The sequence below is a fragment of the Lissotriton helveticus genome, chromosome 4_1 (assembly GCF_964261635.1).
Source record: "Lissotriton helveticus chromosome 4_1, aLisHel1.1, whole genome shotgun sequence".
NCBI lineage: Eukaryota > Metazoa > Chordata > Amphibia > Caudata > Salamandridae > Lissotriton > Lissotriton helveticus.
In genome coordinates this window covers 795446890-795467282 of record NC_136063.1, presented here as the reverse complement: position 1 = coordinate 795467282, position 20393 = coordinate 795446890, and the positions used below count along the sequence as shown (strand labels likewise).

The 20393-nt window shown below is 45.8% G+C and overlaps 1 protein-coding gene across 7 annotated transcripts in view; it reads left to right on the top strand.

The window, feature by feature from the left end:
* GREB1L (GREB1 like retinoic acid receptor coactivator) overlaps positions 1-20393 on the top strand; it is a 575070-nt gene that overhangs the window by 411492 nt on the left and 143185 nt on the right. For all 7 annotated transcript variants that reach the window (XM_078687443.1, XM_078687441.1, XM_078687437.1 and 4 more), the window contains exons 11-12: positions 9121-9243; positions 13312-13497. In XM_078687443.1, the coding sequence (XP_078543569.1) occupies positions 9121-9243; positions 13312-13497 (309 nt within the window). The remainder of the gene's footprint in view (positions 1-9120; positions 9244-13311; positions 13498-20393) is intronic.

Sequence of the window (20393 nt, the reverse complement as noted above, 5' to 3'; positions counted from 1 at the left end):
CTACTAGCGGACTTGCAGACCATGCTCTAGGACTATAGAAGGAGGTTTGTAACACAACCTCCAGTTCCTGTGGTGGTGCCTGTTACTGCTGTTCTGCCGGCTCCGCCTACTACTCCTCAATTACCACCACCTCAGCCAATGCCTGTGGCCCAGTATGCACCACCTCTCGTGCCTCTCGTTCAGGATGACACCTTGGATGAGGAACATGGACAGGTCACGGTCCCAGATCCAGACACAGAGTGGGATGACTGTCATTCCGGATCCTGCTTCTCCTGCACCTGCACCGGTTGATTTCCCCCCCCCCTGCAGACATAGGGTGTTTCCATAATTTGATGGAGCGGGCGACTAAGAGATTTGAACTGCCCATGCCCACGGTTTAGTCTCAATGCTTCCTCTGTGACTTCAAGGAGCCGTACAAAAGATCTGTAAGATCTATTCCTCTAGTTGGTCACGTCTAGGATGAAGGGCTGAAGGTGATGCGGAATCCGGCGCGGTAATTCCTGTGCTTCCTCGCCTTGAGAAAAAGTATAAGGCTCCGGACGATAGCCCAGCCTGCTTGGTTGGCCAGCTTAAACAAGACTCTGTGATCTCTCAGGCTGCCCAAAGGAAATCCAGAAATCCTTCTGCTCCCCTCACAACACCTCCAGATAAAGAGGGCAGGTGCCTCGATAATGCGGGCAAGAGGTTTTCCTCTATGTCCAGCCTGTTGGAAGGGCTGCTAACGCCTTAGCGATACTTGGACCCTACGTTTGCCAGATGTGGTGCGACCTTCCCCCCCCCCTATCTGGACCACTTGCCAGTGGATATGAAGAAAGAAGCGAGGTAGATTCTCCAAGAGGGAGAGGTAACATCTGCTGAAGTTATTGACTGTGCAATGGACATTGCAACGACTGCGTTCGGCTCTCTTGCGGGCGCTGCTGTCCGTCGTCAAGGCTGGCTGAGGGCCACATGGCTTAGTCCGGAGATACAGAACAAGATCTTGTATCTTCCCTTTGATGGTGAAGCGCTCTTTGGGAAGCATATTGATGATGCGCTTCAGGCCATTAAAATAAGACACAAAGAGCAAAATCCTTAGGGACTGCAGTACCGCAAGTTCCCCTTCCGTGGAGCCATGTTTTAGGTAATACCACGTACAGAGGAGGATACCAACAACGGTATACCTCATATGGATCAACCCCGCAGTCTTACCGCCCGAATTACAATCAGCGGCAAAATCAATCCTCTTTCTCTAGACAAGGACGCCAGGGGAGGGACGACTCTAAGCGTCAATAACAGCTTGCTGGCTCTTTCTACTATTCTTTCTCCTCCTGTAACCTCAGTGGGAGGCAGAATATCAAATTACCTACTCAACTGGCAGCAAATCACATCGGACCCCTGGGTGCTGAAGATCATTCAATATGGCCATACTCTGGAATTTGTCCAAGCACCACCTACAAAGCCCCTTCCCGCCACTGCGTCAAAACATCTTTGTCTTCTACAGTTGGAAGTCCATCAAATGCTCCTCAAAGGAGCGATAGAACTGGTCCCGCTCTATCAGAGGGGAGAGGGTTTCTACTCTTGGTTTTTCCTGGTCCGGAAGACTTTAGAAAAGTGGCACCCTATTCTGGATCTGAGGGAGCTCAACACCTATCTCATCAAACAATCATTTCGAATGGTTTCTCTGCAGGACATCCTTCGTCTTCTCAACTCGGGGGATTATATGGCCATATTGGATCTAGAGGACGCGTATTTCCACGTACCCATCCATCCAGCCCACAGGAGGTTCCTTTGTTTCACAGTTGCCAAGAGCCACTTTCAGTTCAAGGTCCTACTTTTTGGACTCTGATCTGCTCCCCGGATGTTTACAAAGCTGTTAGCTCAGGTAGTAGCTTTTCTACGAAAACCGCATCAGGTCTTCCCTTACCTGGTCGACTGGTTGCTGAAGGCTCCTACCAAGCATGCAGCAGAAGAATCAGTCCTGGTGTGCACACGCCTGTTAGGCAATCTCGGTCTAAATCTCAACACCGAAAAGTCAACTCTCTGTCCATCCAGAACAGCCAGATTTCTGGGAGCCATTCTGGACACGTCCATCAACAAGACTTTTCCGCCCCTGGAGAGGCAAGAAAAGCTGATGGCCATGGCTCGTCTGCTGTTAAAAGAAAGCCACTTTCAGTTCACATCTTCAAGTCCCTCCTAGGGTCCATTTCCTCCTGCATTCCTTTAATCCCTCACTGCAGGTTGCGGATGCGTCCACTCCAGGAGGAGTTGGACTTGCAATTGCGCCAAGTCGACGGATCCTTCGACAACAAGGTCTTAGTTACCCTGGCCATGAGGGACGCCGCATCATGGTGGACCAACGAGGAAAACATTTCTCAGGGTCTTTCTTTCAGGATCGCCCCTGCTCCTCATATAATAACTACCAACGCCTCGTTGGAGGGCTGGGGAGCCGTGTTGCAAGACCTTCATGTAAGCAGCCGTTGGCTACCCCAACATAGTCTTATACATATCAATCTGCTAGAGCTCGGAGCGATTCGCCTGGCCTTGCAGGCTTTTCTTCTGCAAATACAGCAGTCTGCAGTTCTAATACGTACAGACAATACGACGGCCATGCATTATATAAACAAGGAAGGTGGCACCAGATCTCGACTTTTGTCATAAGATGCCCAGGCAATTTTGGGAATGGAAAATCCAGCAGGGGGTATCACTCATGGCAGAGCACCTTTCAGGCGTTCTCAACAAGGCACCGGACAAGCCGAGCAGACTGAAACCAGTCAGCCACGAATGGGAATTGGACCAATCCACTCTGCAGAAGGTTTTTCGCAGATGTGGCAGGCCTTCCATAGATCTCTTTGCCAATCCGTAGAACATGAAATGCCGATTTACGCAAGCAGGCTTCACCATCCGGGATCATTGGCGAATGCGTTTTCGATGGCCTGGTCAGGCGCATTTGTTTACGCTTTTCCCCCCATTCCTCTGATCCCCAGGCTTCTCAGGAAGCTCAAAGCGAAACCTTGCAAGATGATTTTGATAGCTCCTGCGTGGCCCCAACACTTTTGGTTCAGAAGAGCCTCATTTCCTCTCCATGGACTTTCCACTTTCATTGCAGCCGATTCCTTCGCTGCTGACGATGTCTCAGGGCCAGACCCGGCATCCGGATCCTCAGTCTCTGCAGCTGTCGGCATGGCTCATGAGCAGCGAGAATTTCTTGGTTTGACCCTTTCAGCAGAATGTAGAGAGGTTCTCTCTCAGGCACGAGCCCCAAGTACCAACAAGACATACAAGTTGAAGTGGAAGAGTCTCTGCGTTTGGTGTCAACAAAAGGGTGTCCATCCTTTTTCTTCTGAACCGCATGAAGTTTTTCCATATATTCTTTCATTAACAAAATCGGGACTGGCTCACTCTTCCATCAAGGTGCATCTTGCCACCATCTCTTGCTTCAGACGCACGTCTTCAGGTCCTTCCTTCTGGTCGGCAAGGATAATTAAACAGTTTCTCAAGGGCCTTTTCAGAGTTTTCCCTCCAGTCAAGCCTCCTCCTCTTCTTTGGCATCCTAATTTGGTTCTAGCCCAGCTCATGAAGCCTCCCTTCGAACCTATTCACCGGGCGGAGTTGAAATTCCTCTCCTATAAGGTGGCTCTTCTGCTTGCCTTGACTTCGGCTAGAAGAGTGGGTGAATTCAGGCTTTCACCATTCAGGAACCCTTTCTCCAGTTCAAAAAGGGTACATTGATACTGCGTACCAACCCAAGGTTCGTACCAAAAGTGCCTTCAGACTATCATTTGAATGAGCCGGCTATACTCAAAACTTTTTTCCCTCAACCGGCTACTCCGGCAGAAAAGGCACTCCACTGGACATTCAGAGGTGCTTAAAATTCTATCTCCAACATACTAAGGACTTCAGGAAGTCTTCTCAACTATTTGTATCCTTTAGTGACCCTCGTAAGGGTTTTCCCCTTTCCAAGCAGGAGATTGCTCAATGGATTACCAGCGTTATCCAGTATTGTCACAGAGCAGCGGGTAAGCCCCTGGAAGGTCTGGTCGTGCTCACTGCAGGAGGGCGATTTCTTCTTCGACAGCCCTCTTTGCCGGAGTTCCTATCCGTGAGATCTGCAGGGTGGCGACCTGGAGCAGTACTCATACGTTTACAAGACATTACTGCCTGGATTCTGCAACGCAGCGTGACATAGCAGTCGGCCAGGCAGTCCTGAGGAACCTCTTTCAGTAGTGGTGAGCTTTCCTTTTCATCCCTCCTTCCATGTTACTGTTTTTTCAGCTCTAGTGCATTTTTGAACCTCATTTGTTTATATTTTCTACAGTTTCTAAGTATGTTATTGACCATTGCAATTGTCATTATGGTGAATTTGCTAATGCTTTGTTATTGGTTTTATAATTAAGGCTCCCAGTTTTGTCTATATTTATAAATAGAAGCGGAAAAATACAACCAAATTGGATTTTCGGATGCCGAGAATTGTTTGGCAATCCATGCTCCAGCCAGGGTTACCTGCCTTTTCCTGATTGCCATGTAGGGCTGCCCACATTAGCACCTGCTGGTAGGCGCTGGAATTTCCTTCAGCTGTTCCTTTGACATCTCCGGAGCTCCGGCGCTGAGCTTGCACCTCAGTGAGTTTTAGGTCACAGGTTAATAAAAGGGTGGGGGTGGACCTATATTTCACTGTTCGCACTACTGCAGGTGTTAATATTTGAGGAGGAGGGGCGTTGTTAGTAGCGTGAATACTTGGAGCTATTGAGACCGGCAGAAATGTGTGACCCAAAGAGGTCAGATAGATCGGCAATATAAACACATTAAGAAAATTAGGTTGCATTCACTTTCAGGTCTTAAATTGCAACTTTCCTCCGTGACTTGGTGCAGCATGAGGAAACAACATTTCTGAGAGACAGACAGCCAGGGCATATCTGTAAACCCCTTTTCAAGTTAACTTGTTTTTTTTTTCTCCCCAGTGTGAGGAAGAACTGTGGCTGCAGCTACATTGTGTGGGATTACAGCATTAAAGTAAATTGTTCAAATGCTACGGGGCAGTACAATGTAAAATAAGGGAAGTGATACCCGCCCAATGTCTTCAAAGCGGGGACTGTTTAACTTATGGAAAAGGGGTTTGCACTAGCAAAGGACTTAGTTTTAAAAATGTGAATCAAAAGCTGCTAGCTCACATGGGTTTTGTTGGATATTTTAGGCTTCATGCTTCAGGGCTTTGAGGGAAATAGAGCCTGGCAGGACTAATGCAAGGGCCCTTATTTTTTTCTGAATTGAGAGCTTGCTGCTGTCTTTGGCCAGGTCAGTGTTTTCAATATTGTAACGCAGCATCAGACCACTAATATTACTGCAAGTAATCTCTGTGACACCACTCCTATTTCTCATATGTGAGTTCCTGTTTTGATCTAACAGAAATGTTTTTGGGTGGATGTTGCATAAAACCTATTTGGCGCATATATACATACAGCTAAACCTATAACAACCATTTGCACTGTCTATTTAAATAAATGTGGAAAAATACTAGCTGCAACCTATTTTTTTGTGTGCGAAAAAAGTAAATGCAGATATATACAGATAAAATGACATAAAAATAAATATGGATAAATACAGACGGAAATGTTAAAAATAAATGCCATAAAACCGGGAGTCCTATTTATAATGGTCATGGTTCCAACAATTTGCTGATAACTGCTAGCTACTCTGATACAAGCATGGGAATCTAGGAAAGTTCCAATACTGGAGTAAGAAAACAAGTTACTTACCTGTAACTTTGTTTCTCCAGTGTTGGAAACTTTCATAGATTCCCACGCGACCAACCCTCCTCCCCTGGGAAAGCTCAGCCTCTAGCAGCTTCAATGGTGTGGTTACACAACGGCTACGAAAATCTGAGGTTCTGAGCTTCTCTCAGGAGAGTTCTAAGGGGCAAGGCTAATCTGATTGGTTCGTTTTTTTTGGTCTCTTTTACAAAAAGAGGTGGATTGGTTGCAAAACAAGAATGGGCCTAGGCCTAGTTTCTGTTTTGGTAATGGTTTCTATTGTTATTTTATGTATACCGGGGACTCCCATTCCGACGACGGGAAATGATACAAGCCTGGGAATCTATGAAAGTATCCAATACTGGAGAACCAAAGTTACAGGTAAGTAACTTGCTTTCTTCTCTTGCTGACACATTTCGGCATTGTCTTTTAAACTTGATCTTGTTTGTCATATAGTCAGTGAATCAGCTTGGGGGAGCATACTTTTCATTTACCTCCCTATTTATCTACATATATATTTATTCATTTTAACCGTTTATAAAACAAGACGAGCCTGCAAGACGAGCCTGCAGAATTAAATGCTCGTTTATGTGGGCCAGGAGGCACTTTACAACAAGAATTGGCATAGCCAATAGGTCTCGCCTTTGGGGCTTTATAAGTATTTAGACAGCTATTGGCTTTGTTAACGTTTTTAATATGTGTTGTAGAGCATTGTGAATGTTTTGCAGCATGTTTAAAAGTTATGTTATAATAAAAAAAAGTATTTATAACCATTTTTGTCACCTTATATATAACCTAGAACACATTATATACAACTGAAGTACCCTAATAAAAACCAGAATTAACACCAAACAGGTCTTCTAGATTTTTTGTTTATGCAATGCTGTCAATTTTTCCCTGCCTGTTCTAATGCCTTTTTGTTATAGTTTTATTGTTAGGTGGGTGCAGTTCATCACAGTAACATAACATAACGTGTATTTGTAAAGGGCACTTTCACCCGCAAATGCGCATCTTGGTGCTGAATAACAGACATCTATTGGTTACCCAACTCAATAGTACTCAGTTTCTCGACCTCAGATTGAATGAAAGGCTGAGTGAATTTGCTGGGATTTAGACTTGTGACCGTGAGGTCGAACACAGTCCCCTGCAGTGAGCACAAATACATGTAAAACCCGGGAAACATGGTGTAAGTTGAGCAGAGTGCATAGCACAGAGTAAGTGTAGAACACAGAATATACACCCCACAAGGAGCACATGGCAATATGTTGTGAAATATATGCACAGCAGGGATCACAGTAGGGCCCTGTTGTGGCAATACATACTTAGAGCTTAGTGTATGCAAAGCGCGGGGTAGAAAGGGTGCATGTAAAACACAGGTAAGAGGTCGGTAGATGTACAGCACCGAGACCACAGAACAAGGTAGTAGTATATTGCACATAAAACATGTCGAGCACAAAGCATGCGCACACGACTGCCACAAAGCACCTAGTACATGTGCAGTATGCAAGGTCGCTATGGAAGTCATTCAGGTGGTGGTAGCATGTTTAAAAAGGGTAAAAAGATATAGAAACATCAGAGTACACGTAAATCAAGTACCAGTAGACGAGAGTACACAGAGTTAAGCACACAATACAAGGTAAACGCGGAGCACGTGCTACACGTACAACACAGTGGACACAGAATGGGTGTAGGAATGAGTGGGCGTGGAGGAAGTTCGTATGATAGGGAGAAAGGGATGAGTGGATCTTAGTGGAAGAGAGCTGGGAATGAACGAGGGCAAGAAGGGGTGATTGATGGCTGGTGGAACAGGGAATGGAGAGTAGAGGGTGAAGGTGAGTGAAGGAATTGGCGTTGCTATGAAGGATGTGGGGAGGTGGTAAAGGAGGAGATGAGAATGAGGGAGGCGAAGTTGGGTGCTGAGGATGGGGCGTGTAGTAAAAGGAAGGGGTAATTGCATGAGGGGAGGGTTGTGGAAGTGAGATGTGGACCTGGTGTGGAGGCAAGATAGGACTCAAGCAAAGAATTGGAGTGTCGGGGCAAATGTACGGGAGGGTGGCAAAAGGGAGTGCGGGAGGGAATGTGTGGAAGGGAGTTAGAATACATTTTCAGGGTGAGGGGTAAAAGGGTAGTGCTGAGTGGTTTCGTAGAAGCGACGAAGGAGGGGAAGTTAGGGGTTGTGAAGTGGGCGAGGAAATCATCTACGGCAGTGGGGGTGAGAGAGAAGCCGAGGGGGGGCAAGGCAGAGCCGACGTAGGAATTTGTGATCAGAAGTAAAGACTGAGTAAACATGAGTGGGCAGGGGTAATGAGGGTGAGGGGAAGGAGTATGGGGGCATTAATTGAAGATGTAAAGGGAAATCAAAACGAGAAAAGAGGTGGAAGTGAGAAAATACACATGTGAAACTGCTGGAGAATGTGGAGAGGCTGCGGGGCGGAAGGAGAGGAGGGAGGCATGGTCAGAGAGGAGAGGTGGGGAGTAAAAAAAACAAGCGCGGCCGCTAAACTGAAAGCGATCGCGCTGTGTTTAATGATCCACGGTGAAGAATGCAGCTGGCGCCGCTGCTCGCTCCCAACTGCTGGATGCCGTGGGAGTGAGGCAGGGAGTGAAAAAAATAAGCGTGGCCACTAAACTGAAAGCAACCGCGCTGTGTTTAATGATCCACGACGAGGAATGCAGCTGGCACCCTGCACGATGCTGCTCGCTCCCGACAGCTGGATGCCATGGGAGTGAACATTTACAGAATTGGTGGTACATGCACTCGCCTTTGGCCAATTGCATGCTTTCATTTTTGAAAGCCACATGTAAAGGCCAATAGAATGTGTGGAAGTTGAAAAACCACACGGACAAGTTTCGAGACAGTCTGGAGTGAATCCAAGAGGCCTCCCCATAGCGCAGCGTATGCGCTCTGTGCTAAGCTCGACCTAAAAAGTTTAAGCTGAATTCCATTTAAGTAATAAATTACAAAAACACATTTTTCTCCTTTTTAGTGGTTTTCCTTTTTGGATTAAATGATTGATGATAGGCAAAACAATATTTTTAGATTGGTGTTAACAATCAGATGTTTTCATACTGAAATTGTTGCAGTTTCATTCCTTCTGGAAGGGTTTTGTAGCATATGGTCACTTGCAGTGCAAGCAGTGGAAGAATCTGCACTTTTGCAGCACTGTTTTGAAGCAGTTTAATGCTCTTACAAATCAGCATGCGAAAGAGGATGGTAGGCTCTGCTTGATTTTCTCAGAGTTGGTTTTTTTCCTCCATTAAAGTACTAACCAGGTGGGGCAGGGAACAACGTGCAAACCTTTTGCTGGTGTATCTTCCTATTCAGCACATTCTTTTGTTTGTGTTCTGAGATTATTAACTCTGTGGCCTTTTTGTGTTCTTCTTTTTTTCCCAGTCCCACTCTCTCAAACAGCGATGAGTGCTATTCTGCAACCACAACCCATCCCTGCAGGCGAGACTGTAATTGTTCCTGAGAACCTTTTAAATAATTCAGGAGTGCGACCGGTTATTCTCATAGGTAAGACCAATTTGTAGTTATTTACTTTTCAATGTAGAAGATTTCTTCTGGGATGGCTGCCAGTGGCACATCTCTATTTCAGTGAGCACAAGAGCTCCACTGGTCACTTCTTTTGGACACCACTATCCTTTGAGATCACTTGCATGATGATTGGGTCTTGATTGCTTTTCGCCCTACTGCCTAAGTGAAAATAGTGAGTTGCATTCTTATTACCTTTCCAGTGACACTTTTCTTATGGTACACCTAGCCTCAAATAAGGAGCATGTGATAAAAATCATTTTCCTAAATATTTTTTCGTATAATTTTTTTTGCAATTTTTTTTTGCAATGCACATGATCACATAACAAAGACTATTGCTTTGTCTGGCACAGTTTTGACCAAAATAATTTTCTAATAGAATAACGCAGGTTTACAAGCTATATTATTAACTGTGAAACTTTATATTAATGTGAGAAAGTACCATCTTCCTTGCACTGATATTCCCCCACTTTTTTCTGAACTGCTGATGTGCTTTGACTGAGTGTGCCCTGGGTCCCTGCCAACCAGGGACCCAGGGCCTGTGTTCCTTCCCTAAAAGCTGTGTTGAAACCAAAACCCAATTGGCATCTCTGGCCACCTGTCAGCCCCTAGTAAATAGTACCCTAGGTACCCAGGGCATGGTGACCAGAGAAGACCCCCGAGGACTGCAGCACTTATTGTCCACCCTCAGGGGCCCTGTACCCTGACACCCACATACTGCCTTTGCAGGCTGAGTGTCTAGGTACAGAGCTAAACCAAGAGTCGACTTGGCACACAACCCTGTGTGCCATGCGCACAGAACCCACTGCCCTGGCATACTTCAGTCACCCCTCTAGCTGGGTGCCTTATGCCAGAGGTGTGGGCACAGGTGCATGACCCCTGTGCCCCTACAGTACTCAGGGCCTTTCCTGGGCACTGTAAGTGCAGTGATGCCATTAAGAGTATATGGTGCTGGGCGGTTGTCATTACGAACTCCACAGCACCATAATGGCTACACTGAAGACTGACAAGTTTGGTACCAAACTTCTCAGCACATTAAACCCGCACTGATGCCAGTGTGGGATTTAATGTAAAATGCACCCGAGGGCATCTTAGAGATGCTCTCTGAAATCCTAATCTACAATCCACGTCTGGGCTGAGTGGCTGCAGAGGCTGCCACACAGCAGACATGTTGCTGGACCCCTGGGTGGAGAGCCCCACGCTTTCCTGGGACTGCAACAATGCACATCCTGGGTGAGGTGCTAGGTCTCCTCCCCCAGGATGGGTAGGGGCCCAGGATGGGTAGGGGGAAGCTTCAAAGGCATGCCGCCTCTGTGAGCTTCTCCAGACCATTTGCTGTACCCAGCAACTGGCCCCCACCAGTTCTGACCCCAACTCTGGGGGGAAAAACTATGTCAGGAAGGGGGGTGTGCCAACCTGTGCCAACCCCACCCCTCAGGTGGGGAAGACGAGGTGAAGCACGACCCCGGGCTCCGGCCATCTGGAAGATGGGGAGCCCTGCCCAATCCCAGCTAGGCTCCTGCCTCCCTCCCACAGGAGAGGAGCAGGCTAGGGGGTGTACCCACCCCAGGACCGGGACCTATTGGTCCCTGCCCTTGCCCTACCTGTAACGCCCCTAAATTCAGTATTTATGGGCTCCCTGAACCTTCCTTCCTTAGATCCCGATACCAAAAGAAGAAAGAATATCAAGAAGAAGACGACCCGCTGCGCAGCTGCTAACAGGACGACAACAACTGACTTGGCCCCAGCCCTACCGGCCTGTCGATACTAGAACCTGCTCTTGCCTAAATTCCGGCCACTCTTGCGGACTGCAACCTTGGGACACCCAGAGGACCTGCCTGCCTTGACCCTCTTAAAGACTGTGACTCCCATCAGAAGAGGCTCTGCTGCAACAACCCCCCTGGGGCCAGCCAGGAAGCTCCGGACCAGCCCACTCTGCACCCGCCGAGCCCAGCCCGTGCCCAAGTGATCCAAGACCACGAGGATGGGACACGAAGTCCAGTGCCCAAAGACCCTCGACGAACCAGACGACGCCTGCAGACTCGGAACCAGGGGCCCCCCCAACCGCGACGAGCTGAGGGTAAGCTTTTCCAACTCCCAAAGACACCCCTGCACCCGGCGCGCTACAGCCCCCTGTGCCTCCCTTTGGGGTACCGACCTGTACTCCAAGATCCCAACTTACCTCTCGACGTGCTGGCTTGCCCCTGGAGAGTCTCCGCCCCCGAGCCTGCAGCCTTTGTTCCCTTTTGACCTTTCTTCATTGGATAACATTGAGCGCCCGACGATTCAAAAGCACCCTGCACCCAGCTGCCCGAGTCCCGCTGGCTGTGCCACCTTTGTCCTATCCTGCTTCCCCCTTTGCCCTGAGCAAATGACCAGGAGCCCAGCTCCCACAGCCACGTGGCCTGCTAGCCAGCAGCCACCAACCGGAAGACCCCTGTCCCCCGTTGGATAACATTGGGCCTAACTACCTCTGCACCCGGCCGCCCCTGCGCCGCTGAGTTTGTACCAACTGTACCTACCTGACCCTGGGGGACCCCTGAGTTCATACCCAGAACCACAACTTCACCAGTCGAGTACTCACCAGGAAACCGGTAACTCACTTACCTGTCATTGAATAACATTGACTGGTTTGACTCGAAAAATCTTCTAAGTGTCTACTTTTGAAAACTTGAAATATTTATATAAAATCATCCGAATTCCGAAATACTCACCTGTGATCAGGAGAGAAGCCAGTACTATACATTGTCTGCTTTTCTATGAAATTTCTTCTAAGTGTCTACTTTTGAAAACTAGAAATATTCTTTAAAAATCATACGAAATACTGAACCGTAATTACTTACCTGTTTTGAGTTGAGAACCCAGTGCTGGCCCCAGGAGACCAGTACTGGATTACAAAAGTAACGAGATTGTACTTTACCTGCAACCTGAATTTTTTCCCATTAGATAACATTGCCTGATTTCTGTTGAAAAGTTTCTAAGTGTGAACTTTTAAAATCGCTTTTTATTCCTGAATAATCACCACAATATCTAAAACTTTTTGCTAAACTGTTTAAAGCTTAGACCCCAGGACTAAACCTAGGAGCCAGTCCTGGAATTACCACAGTAATTTACAAAGTAATCACCTGTGTTTATATAAGGGAATCCATAGAGCTCAATGCTAAATTGTGTGTAGGATTGTGCTGCATACTGCAACCCCTGTACCTATTGTCTTTACAAAGTTTATTGCCTTTCTGAAAGGTACTCATCTGAGACCTCTCATATTGAGAACAGTCTATTTTTGATGCCCGGTGGTTCTAGAAATAAAACAACTATATCTTTTGATACAAAAACAATTGGCTGGAGTTCAGTCTTTGAGTGTGTGAAACCTTTTGCTGACTGAGTGTGTACAACAAATGCTTTACACTGTCCTCTGGTACTGCCTTACTGCTCGACCAAGCTACCACTTTAGAGAGTAAGGTCACACCTGGCTTTAACCTCTGTTATACCTCTGGGATTGTGGACTCTATACACACTGCACCTTATTCTGGTCCAGTATATATAGAGCCACTTTCTCACAATTAACTTTTAAAATATTTTGCAACATTATGAAATCTGTTATACCCTTTTTATCATTTTAAAAAGTGAATAGAAAATGTAAAAAGGCTATTAAAAACAAATACATCTATGAATATAGCTGGATATTAACTTACTTTGATATGGCATGTATTTGAATGGGCATGGAAACTAGGTTCCCTTTTCCTGTAAGTAAAGTTAATACAGAGAAAACGGTTAAGGTGCATTTCCTAAAAAAAAGTTGGCTGGAAACATTTTTGCATACTAGGTTTTATCGCCATTGTTTCTGCCCATTTATGGTAGATTATTAATGAAATTGTTTCATCCACATAGCCTACCCAAGAAGCAGAACTGAAGCTGAGAGGGAAGAGAAGGAAAAAGCCCTAGAAATGTACAGAGATTTTCCTTCTGGCAGAGTGATGTCCCCACATTCCTTTTTGATTATGGTTGATTTAAAGCCTAATATTACTAAACTTGTCTTGTCCTCTGTTGCAGGCTATGGTACGTTACCATACTTCTATGGAAATGTGGGTGACATTGTAGTCAGCCCTTTGCTGGTCAACTGCTACAAGATACCGCAGCTGCAAAACAAGGACTTGGACGAGCTGGGCGTTGCAGGAAGCCATTTATTAAATGTGGAGAACATGATACTTTTAACTAGTCAGTATCTCGTGCGTCTGGGTAAGCAGTTCCGCATTCTAAACTCATCCATACTTTAAATGGACTTAAAAAAATATAGTTTCGAAATTAGTGACCCACAGCCGTGTCGTGGTAGTGTGAATGTGTAACCAACCTATGACACTGCTTTATCGAAGAAAGAAGGTACATTTTGTACACCCTAGAACTAACTTTTAGAAGTAAAATTCATATCACCTACCTATGCGTAGAATAGCGTCAAATCGATGTAATGGAGAAGAATGCCTGAAAACATAACAAACACGTAAAGCTAATTTTCTAGTCTGCTCCAAGTGGCCCAGCCTCTATCCGGTATGAGTCGCATCTAAATTATACAAAACACTACCTTGTACATGATCAGTATATGGATTTAACTCTTGTCAAAGAGAATCCCACATCTGTAATGGGCACCCAGATTCTGAAAGTCCTTCAAGATCATATAAGTGGTGAGTGTTCTGAACCAATGCACATACAAAATGGTCTTCAGTCTAATTCTGACCCTGTGAAGTGCACGAAACTCTGATTGACGATACAAGTTGTCAGGCTTGGGCTCCTGATGGAACTGCGGGTGGCTTAACCCCTTTACTCTGTGTCCATTATGCACTGATAACTGGTTGCGTTATTTTCCTTCGCACTGAAGTTGAGACCAGTGCTCTCTGGAGAGGTCAGGCAGGGATGTCACGTGATTGATGTGTAAAGAGGTTGTGTGAAGACTGATAGGCTTCTGTGCTCCTTTATATCCAAGCCCAATTGTATAGAGAAAAGTAGGACTTTTCAAAATGTTTTGTTATTTTGTTATCATGAAAATAATATCTTCTAATTCGTTTATAGTTTACTTAATGAAGACCGTAGATATTCTATATCTATAAATCTGCTTTTTGTTCGGCACCCATCCTTTTTTTTTTTTTTTTTTTTTACCTTTGTGTTCCTCCTGTTTGGCAGTGAAAAAGAGAGGGAATCCATTATTTGACGAGCAACACTGCCCAATTTGTGTACTGATTTGTTGTCACTCTCCTTTCAAGAGTGTATTGTTTCCATAAGCAGTTCTTCAATTATACGTGTTTTTGCTTTAGGCTATTATTATGGACTGATAACTAATATACTGATTAGCCACGGCACATAAAGTGCCATATTTTTTTTTTTTTTTTTTTTTTACATTATTATTTCTTTTACTCTTTAATTTCTTTACTGTTCTGTTTGTGTACCTTTGCATTATACTTTTATATTGGGTGTGATTAAAGGCACTTTATAAATGTGTGTTCGAGGCATATGGGCTGCAGATGGTACATTTATGAATAGATCGCCATCTGGTGTTGGGCTCGGATGATTGCACTTTGTTTTTCTTCTGGAGAAGTCTTTGTCGTCATAGGTGACTCCTCCTCTCGGTGTTAGTGCGCATGGGCATCGGCTCCATCCTTAGATTGTTTTTTTCCGCCATCGGGTTCGGATGAGGATCGAAGCGCTCCGGACCGACTTCAACAAAGAAGGTTATAACCGGCGCGTATTCCTTTCCAAATCGACGGTATCGTTATCGAACGCGACTTCACTCCATACCGACGCGATTCGAAGGACGACGACTACGAGAAACTCGACGTAGTCCAGCCCGGGGTCCATGGAAAGGACTCCATTCAAAAAATGTCCAACGTGTGGTGCTAAGTTCCCACACAAGGACCTACACGAAGTGTGCAACCTCTGCTTGTCCCCTGAACACGAATCCAGGGACTGTGAGGCCTGTGCAGCGTTCTCGTCAAAGTCGACGATTAGAAACCGTCGAGCCCGAAGACACGAGGTATCGAGAATGCAGTCACAAGCAATCCCGGAGCTGTTCGAGGACCAGCACCCAGAAGAGGAGGAAGAAGAGGCCGACGAGGCGGGGTCAGAAGCGGACGAGTCCGACGTCGAGGAAATCGACGTCCAACAAACCGTGAGTGACGACGTCCCTTTACCGAAAAACAGACCCCGCACGGTGTCGACCCCGCCCTCGAGCCCGGTCAGACAACCGAAAAAAGTTTCCAACGCCCCGCCTTCGAGCCCGGCAACGAAACAGAAACCGAAACACTCGGTCCCCCATCATAGTGGTTCCGGTTCCGATAAACCGACCACATCGACACCGAAGCACCAGGTCAAGGAAAGCTCGAAGTCGAAGCAGTCCATGTCGACACCGAAGCACGCTTCGGCGCCGAAAACACCCTCGACACCGGGGACATCTTCGATACCGAAGAAGTCGGATCCGAACAAAACTTCGGCACCGAAAATACAAATGGACATTTCAAAGAAAAAACACCTTTCGGAACCGAAAACTGCGGTACCGACACAGGAACACGGAACGGATCCTAAACAAAAGACTTTGTTTATTGACCCAAAGACTGGCAAGGTAGTCACAGAACTACCTAAAAAGAGGAAACATGAACATTTGGACGACAAGGCTCATCCAAAGAAGAGAACAATGGGGACGAATACAACTCCTCCCCCTTCTCCCAAACCTCACACACCATCTTCGCCTCTTCCTCACAATAGGCCAGATATTCCTCCCACACGTCCATCTACACCTACAACAGATGGAGAGAGTGACACAGGGGAGGGGGGACACCCTGGGGATGATGAGGACACAATCCCAGAGGAGGCAGACCCATGGGAGGAGTATAATGTGGGATCAGGTAATGATACCGACCTTGAGTCATATCCCTCAAAACCTTCACCTCCTGATGACAATACTGGGTTTGCACAACTCATTACTAGAGCAGCAACATTTCATAAGGTAGACCTACATACAGAACCTCTAGTACAGGACTTCTTATTAGAGACACTACCTACTGCACAAAAAACATCAGGAACACTACCAATGCTAAAGGGCCTTCTCAGTCATACATCAGAGATATTCAAAGACCCAGTGAGGGCTAGGGTATTGAACCCAAGAATTGATAAAAAATATAGGGCAGCTCCAAAAGACCCAATATACATTAAGGGACAAATTCCTCTAGACTCACTAGTGGTCACAAACGCTCGCAAGAGAGCAAACTCTTTATCTACAGGAGAAGCGCCACCTCCTGACAAAGAGTCTAAACTAATAGATGCCTCTGGCAAGAGAGTAGCATCTCAAGCGGCAAACAGTTGGCGCATAGCTAATACGCAAGCACTACTTGCAAGGTATGACAGAGCGCATTATGATGAGTTAGAAACACTCATCAAACATCTCCCTAAAGAACATCAAAAGAGAGCTGATCAACTTATACAAGAAGGGAAGTTAATTACTAACACTTCAATAAAGTGCGCCCTAGACGCGGCAGAAACTGCGGCAAGGTCGACAAATACAAGCATCATGTTAAGGAGACATGCATGGCTCAGAGTGTCAGGATTCAAACAAGAGGTACAAACCTCGTTACTTAACCAACCTTTTGATGGGAAAACACTTTTTGGCACAGGGACAGATGAGGCCCTAGAAAAAATGAAAAAGGATATAGAAACGGCTAAATCAATGGGAGCATTGCAACAGCCGACACAAAGAGGTTCCTTTCGTAGATCCACCTATAGAGGAGGATCCAAAAGTACAGGTACAAACCAACAGCAAACCTCTTTTACACCTACATCACCCAGAGGTAATTCTAGAGGTGGATACAGGGGTAACAACAACAAGGGTAGAGGTCGCGGAAACAACAACAACCGCAACTCTCCAACCCCAAAACAGTGACTTCATAGAGCTTCCCCCAGACCATATAACACCGGTAGGGGGACGCCTATCACAGTTCCTACCTGTCTGGGAAAACATCACATCAGACAAGTGGGTAAGACAAATTATCCAACATGGTTATTGCCTAGAACTCACAGCTACCCCACCAAACATCCCCCCCAAACAGCGTCCAATGAAACAAGATCACCTGACACTGTTAAAACAGGAAGTAATATCACTGCTAGAAAAGCATGCCATAGAGAAGGTTCCACAGCACCAACAGGGAACAGGAGTATACTCCCTATACTTCCTAATCCCCAAAAAGGACGGGTCTCTAAGGCCAATACTGGACCTAAGACCTCTCAACGCATACATAAATTCGGAACATTTCCACATGGTCACGCTCCAACAAGTACTTCCTTTACTGAAGAAAGGGGACTTTCTTTCTACACTGGATCTAAAAGACGCTTACTTTCATATCCCTATTCACAAAGCCCACAGGAAATACCTCAGGTTTGTGGTAGAAGGACAACATTATCAGTTCAAAGTCCTCCCATTTGGTGTCACGACGGCACCAAGGGTGTTCACAAAATGCCTGGCAGTGGTAGCAGCTCACCTAAGAAGACAACAAATTCATGTCTTCCCATACTTGGACGACTGGCTAATAAAAGCCAGGTCGCAAGAGGAGTGTCTGCAACACACACAAAAGACAATTCAGCTACTACACCAGCTAGGGTTCACGGTGAACTACACAAAGTCACACCTACAACCAAACAAAGTTCAACAATATCTGGGGGCTACCATAGACACAGAAAAAGCCAAAGTGTACCCCAACCCAATCAGAGTCCAAGCAATGCTTACAATCATTCAGAGATTTCAGCCACAACACTCACTAACAGCAAGAGTGTTCATGCAGCTATTAGGCATGATGTCATCCTGCATACTGCTAATACCATATGCAAAACTACAAATGCGTCCGCTACAAGAATGCTTAGCGACACAGTGGAATCAGGCTCAAGGACAGATTACGGATCTGGTGTTGGTAGACGTCCGCACACACCGCTCTCTGAAGTGGTGGAACAGAACAAACATTACCAAGGGGCGGTCGTTCCTAGAGCCAATTCCACAGGTGACAATAACAGCAGACGCATCGCTCACCGGATGGGGAGCACATATGGACAAATACACAGTACAAGGAAGGTGGAGTGTGCAGGAAAGAACACTGCACATCAACTATCTAGAACTACTGGCAGTGTTTCTAGCATTGAAAGCCTTTCAGATACATGTTATCCACAAAGCAGTCCTGATCAGAACAGACAACATGACAGCAATGTATTATATTCAAAAACAGGGGGGGACGCACTCTCTCCAATTATCCAGACTAGCACAGGAAATTTGGAGATGGGCCATTCCTCAAAACATCTATCTGTTAGCCGAACACCTACCAGGAGTTCAAAACCAGATAGCAGACATCTTAAGCAGACAGTCCGAACAAATACACGAATGGGAACTGCACCAACAAATACTGCAGCCATTCTTCCAAAGATGGGGACAACCAGAGATAGACCTATTTGCCACTCATCAGAACGCAAAATGCCAAAGCTTCGCGTCCAGGTACCCACATCACCTGTCGCAGGGCAATGCGTTATGGATAAATTGGTCCAACAAATTTGCATACGCTTTTCCCCCTCTCCCACTAATCCCATTAGTGGTCAGGAAACTGCAACAACATTCAATGACCATGATACTAGTAGCACCCACGTGGGCAAGACAGCCGTGGTTCACCACGCTCCTGCAACTCTCACAAGTGCCACATCAAAAGCTACGAATTCTACCCATGCACCTTACACAGAACCATGGAGAAATAATGCACCCAGATCCAACTCAATTGAACTTAGCGATCTGGCTCCTGAAATCCTAGAATTTGGGTACTTAGATCTCCCCCCAAATTGCATGGAAATAATTAAACAAGCGAGACGTCCAACCACCAGAGCATGCTATGCAGCTAAGTGGAAGAGGTTTGCTATACACTGTACTAATAACAATATCAACCCTCTAGACGTATTAACAAGGGAGATTATTTGCTACTTGTTACACTTACAGCAATGTAATCTAGCGTACACATCTATCAGAGTACATCTAGCAGCTATAGCAGCATACCTACAAAACAGGCAGCGCATATCACTGTTCAGAGTACCAGCGATAAAAGCATTCATGGAAGGTCTTAAAAGAGTCATTCCACCAAGATTACCACCTTCCCCAGTCTGGAACCTCAACGTAGTACTCACCAGACTAATGGGGCCACCCTTCGAACCTATGCATAGGTGCGAAATACAATTCCTTACATGGAAGGTGGCATTCCTTATAGCCATTACCTCACTCAGAAGAGTAAGCGAGCTACAGGCATTAACAATACAAGAACCATTCCTACAGATACACCAGAATAAAGTGGTTCTTAGAACAAACCCAAAGTTCTTGCCTAAAGTAATTTCAGCATTCCACATCAATCAGCCAGTGGAATTACCAGTCTTCTTTCCAAAGCCACAGACGGTGGCAGAAAGGGCTCTACATACACTAGATGTTAAAAGAGCCATTTTGTACTACATAGAAAGAACACAAGACTTCAGGAAAACTAAACAACTATTTGTAGCATTTTCCCCAACACATAAGGGCAATCCTATCTCTAAAGCAGGCATCGCAAGATGGATTGTAAGATGTATACAAATATGTTACATTAAAGCAAAGAGAACATTAACTGTTCCTCCTAGAGCTCATTCCACAAGAAAACTAGGAGCATCTATGGCATTCTTAGGGAACATTCCCCTAGATGACATATGTAGAGCAGCAACTTGGTCTACACCACATACATTCACAAAGCACTACTGTGTTGATGTACAGGCTGCACAACAAGCCAGAGTGGGCCAAGCTGTATTAAAAACTCTATTTCAGACAGTTGCGACAGACACTGGTGACCACCGCTAGGGAGGTAACTGCTGTACAATCTATTCATAAATGTACCATCTGCAGCCCATATGCCTCGAACGGAATATGCTACTTACCAGTATGCATCTGTTCTTGGCATAGAGGGCTGCAGAGTGGTACATGCCCTCCCTGCCTCCCCGGAAACCTGTGTCTGTCCCAACATTATCTTATTTAGATACATTTACATGGGCATATCTTTATGTACTACACTACACTACTCCATCTAACCCTACTATGGCAAAACAATCTAAGG